This window comes from Drosophila albomicans, chromosome X (genome assembly GCF_009650485.2).
Source record: "Drosophila albomicans strain 15112-1751.03 chromosome X, ASM965048v2, whole genome shotgun sequence".
NCBI lineage: Eukaryota > Metazoa > Arthropoda > Insecta > Diptera > Drosophilidae > Drosophila > Drosophila albomicans.
Window position 1 is genome coordinate 25,699,981 of NC_047627.2, and position 13,847 is coordinate 25,713,827.

Here is a 13,847-nt window from a genome sequence, read left to right on the forward strand (position 1 = left end):
TCATGGGCATCGATGGGCTCTAATAAGTTGATGCTAATCAAAATTAATTAATGTAGAAGAGTGAATACAAATGTTTACTGAAAATTTAGGATCGTCTAAAAATAGTATATAGCGAAAATGAAGTGCTTGAGGGAATAACGGGTATTTTCCAGTCGATCAAGATCTTTACTCTTTTTTTTGTACTTTAGAAAGAAAAAAACAAAAACAATTGGTAATGTTGGTCATTAAATGTATTTTATAAATTAATAACAAAAGATAATTAGGTAACGGTAACAATAATGCTTAATACACATTACGAAATATCAACATTTTGATACTATCATTATATCTACTATACAACATAATTAAGGAAAGTCTAGCCAAGGGCCATAAATATCGCAGGGCACTTATAGATAGTTAAGATATATAGTACTAGCATTTTGGTTTCTTAGTGGTAATTCGCTTTGAGCTTATAGCTCGATCTATTTAAGTACATAGAATATTGCGCTTTGGTACCAGTTGGAATGTTTTTTGTTTTTGTGACGAATAGGGTTTGTTTTTTGTTGTGGTTGTTGTTGTTGTTGTTTATAAATAATCGTGTATTTATACCTAAACAGTAGACAGTCTTAAGGAGTACCTAAGCTAAAATAACAAAACACGAAAAAAAAATATCCTTATGACAAATGTTTCACAAACTTTGAGGTTAGGTAATGCCCACTTATTGTCTAGGTGGTAACTCTACAAGTAGCTGGCACTAACTAACTCGTGTCACAAGCACCTTTTTATCATCAGATACTCTTTATATACACATTATACATGAAATTATTAGTGTAACAGGTCGTATACACAATCAATACAGTTGTTGGAGTAGATAACATAGCAGGCAGACATTCAGCGAATTGGAATTTCATTCAATGACAATTGTTCTGGTGCCAGCCAGAAGCTCGATAGTATGAAACTCCCAACTCGAATGAACGAAGCTATTGAACTGGAACTGAAGTTGCAATTGGTGAACCGGAACTAGCTGCTGCAAACGAGCGGGAAGAACACGTTCATCTCGATCAGGATTTGCAGTACTATAAAAACAGTGTACACAACAAACAGTGCGACGCCCACGCGTTTCGTTAGTCGGTAACCGCTGCAGCTCAATATAATGAAGAGCGCAATTGTCGATAATATCAATATGATAATATTGTACTCGATACCCTGGGTGCCCACTTGCTGCTTCTCCCCAGTGCCATAGTTCATGCAGTTTTTCACAAACCACGGCACGCCGAGCGATAACAAAATGGCCAACGAATTGGCGCCCAATGAATTTGATACACCAATGCCACTTTCACCTGCAACGAAAACAAAATACAAACTTAATAAAATGATTCGTAAGTTGTATGCAGACAAGTGCTTTACCATTGCGCAGCGAAATCAGGCTGGAGACCGCTTCGGGCATCGTGGAGCCGGCGGCAAGAAATGTGAGACCCATTACAATTGTGGGCACATGAATGGCCACACCGAACGCCGTTAACATCCAGACAATAAGATAAGCGTTCGCGCCAATTGTGATAATGCACATGATAAAGGACAAGGGATATAGACGGCGATGACGCATCGGATGCGGAATGATGACGCGCAGCAACAGTCTGATGGGAAAAACAAAGACCCACCAGCATTTCATAAAACGTGACGCATGATGGGGATAGGCAAAAATGCTATCGGGCATTTGATCCTCTTCTTCATCTTCGCCATTCCCTGTGAAAGGACAGTCAAATGATTATCGATTGCTAAAAGCTGTAATCGAACCGGTGGTGGTAAGTCGATTACTTACAATTCTTTGAGTGTGTTAAGTTGGCTGTCGAAGACATTGAAGAGGTATTCTCTGGGAAATTGATCACAAAAAGGCCATCGCCTGAAAGTGGATCCTTTTTCAAAGGCAGTTGTGCTTTGGCGCTATTCTCTGGCGGTTCCGTTAGGTCTAAAAAAGTAAAATGAAAATCAATTACATATGTATGTATGATGTATGAATGCTTGGACTATTTAAGCGCAAAGACAAGTTTTATAGGGTTGTGAGACTTTCTTTAAAATAGTATTTTAAGAAAACTTACCGTAGCGCGTGGAGAAGCAACAGTTCATGCGATCCTCGATGAAGACGCGTATTGCAGGCATAAATTTGTTGTTGTTGAATGTGATCAGATAGTAGAGCACCAGGAAACCCATCATAATGCAGGACTCGACAAAGCTAATGCTACCGCCCCAAGCGAGCACCAGCAATACGATCGTATTGAAGATATAGATAACACAATCACGAGCTATAGGCCACCAGTCCAACTGCACTGGCTGCAAAACATCAAAAATGGTCGAAGCGTTTTAATCACAAACCAAACACTGAAAACACTTTCGCACCACTTACCTTATTGATGCAGAGGGCTGCGAGGCCAGCAACACCCAATGTGTTAAACATTAGAGAGCCAATAATCGTGCCCAGACCCATGTCCGATTCAAGTATCAATGTACTTATCGTATTCGTAAAAAACTCGGGCATTGAGGTGGCTGTGGCCATAAATGTCGCTGCCGCCACATCCTTGGATAGATGCAGATCCTCGCAGATGCACTCGACGGTGGGCAGAAAGTAATCGTTGCAAATAATCGCAAGCAATATAAAGAAATAGATGGCTGCAAACACATGCAATACTACCCAGCCCTGACGTAGTTGTTCCACTGTAAGAAAAACGAAAAGGGGGGAAAATGGGTTATAATACTGATTGATGAGAAAACGATTCGCATCAGAGTTAATGCTCTGAAATTTGGTACTTGTATTTCTTATTTGAAAATTTGAAAATTAAGTTTAACAGTCGAATTATTAAGTGTAGCTTTGCATGTTCTATTTATTTTTCTTTTTAATTGCGCTAAACAATGCTATCTATATTTAATATTTGGCATGACTATCTTTTGGCTGCTCATGAATTCTTTTGTGTCTACGGATCTCAATTCTTTTTAAGAGCGTTGACCAAAACCAACCAATTTAGATGCTGACTAAGTGTGGCGAAGTATCAACTTCAAAGGGCTTTGCTTGCAGCATTATCTTATGGCCTTATCTTGCCGTCTATCCAGTTTATAATCAGAATTGGCATTGTGATATTTATTAACGAGATACATTCATAGCTAAACTATTATATAGTAGGTATAGTAAGCATGCGGGTCCGACATGTACCTCAGAGTTGTTGTAGCTTAATTAAAGGTTTTCACACACACACGAGTTGCTTTTCGCGATAAGAGGGCCGTCGCGATTTGAAGAGCAGCCCAAAGAGAGCGTAAAAATAGACAATCAGATCGGTATAATAGTTTATATGGGGAGCTTTTAAACAAAACAACAACACAAACCGAAACGACGTCTGATTTATTGAGCACTTTTTCTGTCCCCCCCTCCTAAATTTTTAACGCGCTTATCGCAGCACTTGTATTGACCCTGGCCCAGTGATAACGCCGTTAACGCTGAGTCGCAATGCAGGAAGAGCTACGTAGCATTGAACATCATTGACTGACCATTGCACCTTGGGGGTGCACACAACAAGTTCAAGTATCTTTTGCACACAGTTGAACAGGTGATAAAAGTGGAGTTGTTCCTCCCCAATCCCCAATCGAGATCATTGAAATTGCAACGATAAATGCTGATATCGTTATCGATTTCACATTACTTACCCGTAAATATCTCGGCAAACTCATCGAGCGGCGCATCGGCCTCCTCGCCAGGACACGTTGCCCTGGGCAGTATATCGAATAGTAGCTGTTCATCCAAATATCTTAGCGATGCTTCCAGAAAGTTGGTGTCATTATAGTTCGCTGCAAATGGATGAGCGGGGAAAATCAACATTTATTAATGTATGTCATATAGCAGTAAAATTATTTTAATGACTAAGTTTGAAAGAAAATAATGCAGATAACACCCCTGACTGGGTTAACGAAAGTTAATGATCTGATAAGATTCCGAGTCTGTAGTCCCTCAAAATTACACGCCTCAATTGCGGTAGGTTTAAGTTAACAGAGCATAGAGAGAGAGCGAGAGAGAGAGAGAGAGAGAGTGTAGAAAATGTAGTACTACATCAATATACCAATTATATCCTTTGGTATATTTAAATATTTTTGTGGTGCGCACTGTTTGCTTTTATTTAAAATGGGTAGCTGCGTTCTTTCTTGTTTTTCGTCATTCTCCGTAATAATAAAATCATAATCCAATTAATCATTTATTTATAATGCTTAATTTTTCATTTTATATCTTCTTCAAAGCTTAAATATAGCAAATGTTCTATTCCTTTTAAGCTGTCGTACTTTATTTTGAATATTTAATTATTGTCAATATTAAAATGTTTTCAATAATTCATATTTTTCAACAGCAAAACCGAACACATTCACATTTAAGTTCAAGACCAAAAAGGAAAGAGAAAGTCCTAGTGTGACCAGATCATTTGAAATGGTATTTTTGATTGTTTGAATAGGGATATTTCAAGAAAAGCCAATTTTACATTCAAATGGATTATCTGCATGAATTGTGTTGCTTTGATTCTGTCCCATTTGTCTGATTCCAAAGTTTTTATTCAATTTGAAGTTGTAATGATCAGTTGCCAATTTGTTCTTCAACCATTTCTGTTGCTATGCAGGTCAAGATCGGCATTTTTCCCCCCTACATTCCATGATGGCTCGTGGTGTTGGCAAATGAATGATTTCATTTAAGTGTAATTCTCACGCAAAAGGTGCAAAGAAAGAACAAAAAAAAAAAAAAAAAATTCCACAATTCGTGGAGCAGATAAACAATTATATGACGCGGTAATTGAGGTACATAGTAATACCTGTGGATGCGATTTCAATGCCTAATTGCATAAATTGTAAATCAAACAAGTCGGAACATAAACATTTAATGCCTTTTTTCTGCTCAATACGCCCTCCAAAGTTTAGCCAAGTTAAGAAGCTATCGTAGCGCAATATTATTATTGACTTTGATTGGGATATTTTATGAACTTGTTATTATGGCTAATTGTTTACGCCGATTTGTTCCGTTTTGTTCCGTTCATAATCAGGAAATTGAATTGTCATCCAAAAATATGAGAAACACTCATCACAGACGATTTGTTTTCACATTTTTTGTCGTTTTTTTTTTTATGGTTTATTATTAGCAATAATTTCGGCTTACTGCGAAGTGACCGAAATAATTCCTGTCTATCGTTTTTATCTTTGTAAGTTAATTCCCATGAAATTGGCCACAATTAGTCGAAGTCGTAGTCACAATCACAGTCGCAGTCGCAGTCGTTGTGGGTCTCTCTGGGATCGGGTGGGTGGCCGTGCTGTCTGATTGGCATATGTCTTATCAGCACATTTCTTGAGCAAACTCTTGTACAATACACACAATACACACAACCTTCTCTCACGCCCCCTCTTTTTGCTTTTTTTACAACCTTCCATGGGGCAGTGATTCACATGTTGTTGTTACTCCGTCTGAAGGTATCATTGTTTTCCCATGAAATTGGCAATACGTTGAAGTCTTAGCCAGACATTTTATGGGCCGTAAATGTACGATAACTAGTGCACGTTTAATTATGAATATGTGTATCTTTGGGTCTAAGGAATTCAAGCAAAAGCATTCCTTAGTTTCCAATGATAAGTCGTATGAGTAAATTTATATATCAAAGTTTATCTAACTTCCACTACATTTTAATGCAGTTTGTAATGCATTAGAAATAAATATACTTAATTTTGAATCAAGAAAATCAATTGACTCGAAATTAAGCGAGTTAAGCTTTGTTTGATGCCTAAAATATTGAATATTTTTGTATAAAATATTTATACATTTTTATAGATAATTTCATTTTAATGCATTTTGTAATATAAGCATTATAAGAATGATCACTCATTATGCATATAAAATATTGTGTATATAACTTCCACTATATTTTAATGCAATTTGTAATACATTAGATATAAAGATACAGTTGAGTCAATTAAGCGATTTCAACTTTCTTTAATGCTTTGAATATTTATTATCTTTTGTTAAATATTTCTGCATTTTTTTTTTGTATAGATTATTTCATTTTAATATGATTTGTGAGCTTTAAATATGCATTACTCTTTTTGCCCTTTATGTATAGCTAAATTCTTCACAACTCTTGTGCTCATAGTGTATTCGTTTGTCGACTATAGCCCAGCTATCTCTACTCTTCATTGTTATTATTCCCTATGCACAAAACTTAGGTATTTGGTTTTGACCTTTTTTTTCACTTGAAACTCTTTCAGCACGTGCGATACGCTCGGCAGCTTTGCACCAACTTGTTTATGCCCAGTATGCGTGTTTTTTGTTTTATTATTTTATTTGTTATTGTTTTGTTTATGTGGGTGCTTTTTGAAGAATTGCATGTCTTTAGCAGCTGGCTGCGGAGAACAATAAAATAAGCTGCAGCAATAATCAGACATAATTTGGTTAATTAAATAAAACTTAAACTTGAAAATTGAAAATTGAAGCATAGCAACCAAAAGACAACAGCATCATAAACCCCATAAACAAAATGGGAGTCGACATGGCAAATACCCTATAAACGTTTGTTGGAATGTAACGAAAAAGTATTGGAAGACGAATCTGGTACAATGAATAAAGGGAATGTGGAAAGATGGATAATGATTTTTTATATGTAGAAGGTAAAGAAAATTTACAAAGAATAATGAAACGAAAACTATGCTGTTGAAGCTGTCAACGGAAACGAAATGGAATGAAACAGAATTTATTAAAAATATAGAACCAAATTTATGAAATTTAAAGAGAATTTTCAAAGAATAAAGGAATGTGAAATATACTGGTCAAGCAGTCAACGGGAACGAAATGGAATTGAACAGAATTCAAATATGACAGTCGAAAGGAACCAATTGGAATCGAACAGAATTCATTGAATGTTCATATTGAAACATAGAACAAACAGTTGGAATTCTTTTAAAGAGCACTTACTAAAAAAAGAGTGAGCGACCTTAAACTAATCTTTATGATGTCACAAGCCACTTCGACAAAACGTTATACCCCATGTAATGCGAATACCCTGCAATTTAGTTAAAACTATTCCAAAAAACTTGCTCTTGTCGGCCTTTTTTGTCAAGTTGCAGCTTTGCTGCAACAGGTGCCGCATCTTATAGCGAGTGCTTGGAACTGCAGCAGATGTGTGTGAATGTGAATGTGAATGTGAATAAACGAATACAAATACGAATGTGTGAATCTGTGACTGTGACTGTGAACGTGTGTGGTTATGGGATTGCATCTAAAGCTTGCGCTTAGCTGCGCACAAACAAGTTTATTGAACCTGTTGACAGCTATCGCTTGGGGGTTGGGGTTACGCCCATTGATTATGGAGGTCGGATCGGATCGGATCAGATCAAATCTGATCTCCATCTTATGGAGAAATACCCAAACAGTCGAATGAGAGCCGCTAAAAACCCAGTTAATATAATATTTATATTTATATTTATATAGTTAAGTATTTTAAGTCGAAGACATTGCAATTTCGTATGCGGAAATTGTGGAATTCAATTAGGGAAATCCCTCCGCACCTCAATAATAAATACGTCACCATCGGGCTCCCTTATTATCAACATCAATATTTACATTCTGTATGCCCATTGATGCATTTCATTGTGCAATTTATCATTCGATTTGCAATTGGAAAATGTTTTGCCATAATTACCCGAGAGACCCTTTCAACTTCTTCTCCCCCCTCCGCCCGTTAAATGGGAACTCCACGAAGCGCAAAGTACAGAGAAGTGGCCGACGCCCCCAAATGCATTTTGTTTATTTAATGTTTAACTAAGTATTATTAACACTCGACTTCAGAGCCGCCCACCTCTCTCACCCTCATTATTATTACTATTATTATCACTGCGTTTGTTTTTTGTTTTCTTCTTTTTTTTGTATTAAAAATATCGTTGCAACTTTGCCGTTTAATTGGCAACTCGTTTCTCTGATCGTGTTGCGACTCAATGCAAATCAATCGGTTTCCCAAGCTGACTGAAAACTGCTTGCTAATTGTTGTTAAATCAACAAATGCGATTATTAAACACTGTCCAACCAAAAATATGGAATAGTATTTTCATCATTTTAAGAACTTGCAGCAAAAGAAATGAAAGTGAAGGCAAATTATTGAAAGGAAATGAATTTCATTGAAATGGATAGAAAGATCAAAATTTATATTATTGCTAGAGGATAGTATATTATGTATATATACATATATTATATATGTGAAGAAATGGAATGGAATGAAATTTAAGGGAACATTGAAAAATGTGAAGAAATTAAATGGAATGAAATCGAAGGAAACACAAATAAATGTGAACAAATGGAAAATTAAATCGAAAGAAATGGAATGGAATCAAATTGAAGGAAACATGAAAGTCGGACATTATTATATCTATCTATATCTTATATATTCAAATTGTGAAAAGAATGTGGAACACAAAGCACGCGATATTATTTACAAACAAATTTTGTTCTGGCATTAAATTTAAACTAAGTTTGAACTATTCGTCATCAATACAAAAATGAAAAACAGTTTGCTCAGACACTCCAGACAGGTTCTTCCCTCATATATTACACCTGTTACTATAATAATAATAATAATAATATATAATAATAATATCATAATTAAAGCTGGTTTTTGTTGCCCAGTGTTTTGGCATCAAACGAAGGCGCCGTTGTCTGGCTGTCTGTCTGTCTGGTTGGTTGCTTGACTGTGGCTCTAGCTCTGGCTGTGACTGTGGCTTGTTTGTCTGTTTGTTCGACAAATACCAGAGAGACGATGATGATAAATGTGCGCCGGCAAAAACGACGAAGGAGGGAAATAATAAAGACAGAAGCAGCAACAACGATGACGATGATAAAAAAAAAAAAAAAAAAAAAAAAACAAAAAACCAAAAACAAAGCAACAAATATAAATGGAAAATAAAATCAAATGAAAATAAATAGTAAATAATATTGTAAGCACTTGTAAGTTGTTGTTGCCAACTACAAATACTACAAACTAATGTGGGCTTATTTTGTTTATCGACTGCAAACGTCATGGATGCTGTGATGTTGTGATTATTAAATTGATTGAACTTTGGCTCAAAGAACAAACAAACAAAACAGGTGAATTCGATTTGCGGGGAGTCGAAAGTGCCAAAGCCAGATTCTCCAGCATAGTGGAAGACAAATTAGAATTCTGCCTTTTCATGCTTCCAGCGAAAATCGAAATCGAAAAACACAAATTTATTTATAAATATGTTGTTAACAATATGTGGGACGAACTTTGGTTAACTATTTTCTGTAGGTCGCCTGATTCTCCGGGATCAGTTCCAAGGAATCGGGGAATTCACACATTTTGATCTCCCGCCCTGTCGTGTTATTTATGTTGAATCTGCTGTGATCAGTTTGATCGGTGATCGGTGATCGGTGATCAGTGATCAGTGTGATCCGCCGTAATTGTTGGCTGTTAATTGTAATTACCGCAGTTTGTATTGTTTCCCAGTTTATGCAATAATTATTATGAAATGATGAAGAGTACACATTAGATAATTCAAATCTGAAGTACACTCGAGTGTTGTGTTATGATTTAAAGTTGAAAACTGACTGTTGTCAGGTTGGTTTGTTCTTGGTTTGTTAAATGATGTTTAATGAGAATTATCAACATTTTTGATTTATTTTTCTCATTGATTTAACTCTAAATTTAATTATAAATAAAATTAAAGTCGAGAAAAGCTATTCACTAATTATGTTATCCAAAAGAAGATGTTTGTATCAAAATACCAAAAACATAGCATTTGGCATATGTTTTAGTATTTTTGTGGTATATTAATTCGGTATATTTTAGGAATAATAACTGATTTTCTGACAATCTGGTATATTTTATACTTTATGGTATATAATATCAAGTCATTCGTATATTTTTAGTATTTTTGCACTCAATGGTATATTTTGAATGTAGTACTTTATAAATATGTCAATTATAGCTTTTGGTATATTTTTAGTATTTTTGTGGTATATTAATTTGGTATATTTTAAGAATAATAAGAAATTCTTTTGTATAGCAAAAACGATTATTTACTACGGCTTTGCTGACAATCTGGTATATTTTATACTATAATATCAACATACCAATTATAGTCATTCGTATATTTTTAGTATTTTTGCACTCGATGGTATATTTTGAATGTAGTATGTCAATTATAGCTTTTGGTATATTTTTGTATTTTTGCGGAATATTAATTCGGTATATTTTAGGAATAATAACTGCTTTTCTGACAATCTGGTATATTTTATACTTTATGGTATATAATATCAACATACTAATTATAGTCATTCGTATATTTTTAGTATTTTTGCACTCAATGGTATATTTTGAATGTAGTACTTTATAAATATGTCAATTATAGCTTTTGGTATATTTTTGTATTTATGCGGTATATTATTTTGGTATATTTGAAAATTAATACCGCACTGTTTTGCTTTTAGTCAGCGGCTATCTCACAGTAATGTTTAAACTGTTTTGATATTGATAGTTGATTTGTCTTCCCTTTGCATCTTTTTGACTGTGTCTGCCTTTGCGGCAGAGAACAGAACTTTCCTATCAATAAGATAATCAGCGCTGTCACCTGATGCTGTCTGTTTCGAAGTATTTATTGTTGACTCTCGATGTGTGTTATCTGCATTTAAATGCTTGATAAAAAGGTAAAAACAAGAACTAATGAGTTTTCAGATTTGAGTGTGCGACACAGAGAAAATATCTTGAAAATCACTTTTGCATTTGCCTGTCAAATATTATCTGCAAGTTCAAACAGTTTTGATTGAATACCTTGAATACTCGTATTTGTTTGAATAACAATAATTTATTTAATAAGTCTGCATTTAATGCTGCACAAATAAAATATGGAATTAGCGAGGCGAATTGAATTTATAGAACAAATATATAATTGACAGAGAAAAGCGACTTTATCAGCAGTCAAATTTGATAAGAAGCGTCAGGTTTGTAAGTGTATATCATATTTTATTTATTTATTTTCTTTTTTTTTTTGTTTTTTTGAGGGGTCTTTAGATCTTAATACGTCGCTGATAAGTCGAGGGAGAAGTGCTGTGAATGCTGCCAGCTGTTTGGGAATCGAATCAGAGATTGATAGTGAAAATTGAACTGATTTATCAGCATAACGAAAGATCGGTATGTTTTATATAGTGTTTTTTTTATCTATGATTATCGGACAGCTGTCTGATTAAATGTAATGAAAATGTAACAAACTCAACATTGTGAAGGTATTTTGTTGAGTGTGTGCATAAATTATGGAAGTTGAGGCAAGGTAACTTGCATCAAGTTTTTTTTTTTTTATTTAAATTTTGGGTCTTTTCATTGTGTATTCATGGGCATCAGCACAGCAAAGAACTGCAGTATTGAATACCAAATACTAAATACCAAATACCCTCGAAAATACCGTATTCAAGCGGCTTTACAAACGTAACGCAACTTTCGCTTTCCTTTTGTGCGCTTGTAAACTAGTTTTTTTTGTTTTTCTTTTGTTTGTATCTAGCTTGTCAGTGAATAAATAATAGTAACTGGAAAACTAGGACTAGACCAATGAACAACAATGTTTAAGACTTTAGTCGTACAACTATCTTTATGTCAGCTACTTTAGCACTTTGACTTGACATTTGTGTACTTTGTGCGGCTTTAAAATATGAGACGATTGATGCAGCAAACGTGAAAAGAATAATAAGAAATTGTCTAGAGGAATCTCTTGTTATTGTATTCCTATTCCTCTATTTTCCTCTCTTATGTAGCTTCTCTACACATTTAATTAGTTTTTAATTTGATATGCTATATTTAATGCTAACATCTGCTTGACGAACTTTTGTTGTCTCCAAATTCCCCACGATCCATTGAAAGTTTCGCGTCTCAGCCTGTTTCTCTTGCACACGGTTTTTCTTTGGGCAAAGTTGTGTCTTTTTTTTTGAGTACTCGTATTTTATTTACTCACCTGTTGCTTGTGTATCCGCTATGAGGCTGGCAAACACGATGAAAACGCCAAGCAAAAGGCGCGCGTTTTTCAACATTCTATCTACAAAAAAAAAAAGCTCGCAAATTTTTTCTCCAAAAAAAACTTGGCTTTGATTTTTGTGTTGAGACGACAAAAAAAAAGAATAAAATAAACAAGCACAAAACACAAAAAAATTGTTGAACGATTTTCGCAAAGTGTTTGTTTGTCTGTTTTCCTTTTTTTGTTTTATGGTTGGAAATTGTAGCTAGAGCAAAACACACACGGCGTATGCGCAACGCGTTGAAACATTGACTTTGACTTTGACTTGAATTGAATTGAGCAGCAGCTTTGCTTCATCAGCTTTTTCTCGATCGATTCGATATATTTGTGAATTGACGTGTTATTATATATTTATTACAAAAATTTGTGATTTGTTTCGTTGTCGTCGTCGGTTGTATTTGAATTCGCAAATGCAGCTGCTGCTGCTACTGGTACGCCAACCGCTTGGCTAGAATTGTATCGCACAACTAATTAAGTGCGGCCAGCGCGCGCGCGTCTTAATAATAAACAGCGACGCCAACCGCGCAGTCGACGTCGCAGTCAGCGTCGCTGCTGTCGGCTGTCAACGCGCTGCCGCTGCCGCTGTCGCTGCTTTGGACGTGATAGAGTATTATTATTGGATGATAACTCTCTGACTGGAGACAAGTTCTCAGCAACAACAACAACAACAATTTTTCAGTTCTTTTTTTCGAGTGATTTTCATTTCAATTCTGATATTGTAATAACAGCTGTGCGTGTGTGTGTGTGTGTGCATTATTTTTTTTGGTATCACTCTCGCTCGTTGTTGCCGCTGATTATACCCGTTATCTGAAGGGTGTAGAAGGGTCTCAATAACTGAGTGAGAAGTTATCGTTGACCCCCTAAAAGAAAATATATACATATATGTATTTAATTTCATTTCATTGCATTTTTATACCTTGCCATTGAAAATGCAGTAACTCAAGTCAGACATACAGTTATTTTTATAGATGGACAGACAGACAGACAGGACAAAAACATATACCAAAACATTTCTTTTATTCTCATAGTTATTGATTCACACTTTTATTATAGCAAAGAATAAATTTGATAACATTTTTTTCTTTCAAGATAATTGGAAAAATTAATAATAACACAAAAAATGGCACTTAAAATCAATCTTAACTCTAAACCAATATTTGTGCTAATAGATAGCTATAAGAATAACTTTTACTAATTTTGGAAATTTCTTCAATTTATGACGCTAAAGAATTACCCATATATATGTTTTGTAATATAATAGAAAAAGAACTGAAATAAGTAGCCTTTAAAAAAAAATATATATTTTCTAAAGCTCTTCTTTTATCATAAATTTGTACGCTGTAAATAAATTCGCATGTATTTATTTGCAAACATCCGTCTGTCTGTCTGTCCATCTATAAAAATAACTCTATGTCAGACTTAAGGCGAGTTATAAAAATTCAATTAAACTAATTACCCATTAAAAAAAAAAGTGTTCCATTTGATTGCCAAAAAAACAAAAGCATACAAATAGTTGTCGGGTATCTCAAAGTAAAGCACATTTGTCTATAGCTTTTGTGCTTGTTTTAAGTTGAGTTGAGCATGTAACGCTGAGGCATGTGTGCTCATTAATAGAGCAGTTACCGCGCTCTGATAAGAACTTGCTAAAGCAACAACACTCAGAAAAGACTACTAGTTTTTTTTTTTTTTTTTTTTTTTTTTTTTTTTTTTGTGCCCGCGCGACAGTTTATCAATCTAACATAGTAATATTGCTGAGACAAAACCTTAACCGCAAACTTGAAGTCATTTGTATG

At 34.7% G+C, this 13,847-nt stretch overlaps 1 protein-coding gene and 1 long non-coding RNA gene across 3 annotated transcripts in view; one reads left to right on the plus strand and one right to left on the minus strand.

The window, feature by feature from the left end:
* Positions 1-193: 193 nt before the first annotated feature.
* On the minus strand, positions 194-12,439 carry LOC117568825 (sodium/potassium/calcium exchanger 3). Its single transcript, XM_034249703.2, has 7 exons — positions 11,995-12,439; positions 3,673-3,813; positions 2,384-2,691; positions 2,079-2,310; positions 1,802-1,948; positions 1,387-1,725; positions 194-1,319 (listed from the first exon to the last, which is right to left on the minus strand). Exons 1-7 carry the CDS (start codon positions 12,068-12,070, stop codon positions 1,000-1,002), a joined length of 1,563 nt encoding a protein of 520 aa, XP_034105594.1. The 5' UTR covers positions 12,071-12,439; the 3' UTR covers positions 194-999.
* The window catches only part of LOC117569201 (uncharacterized), a 43,563-nt gene continuing 31,407 nt past the window's right edge, over positions 1,692-13,847 (plus strand). For both annotated transcript variants that reach the window (XR_004572242.2, XR_007955684.1), the window contains exon 1: positions 1,692-1,784. This is a non-coding gene — a long non-coding RNA (uncharacterized LOC117569201). The remainder of the gene's footprint in view (positions 1,785-13,847) is intronic.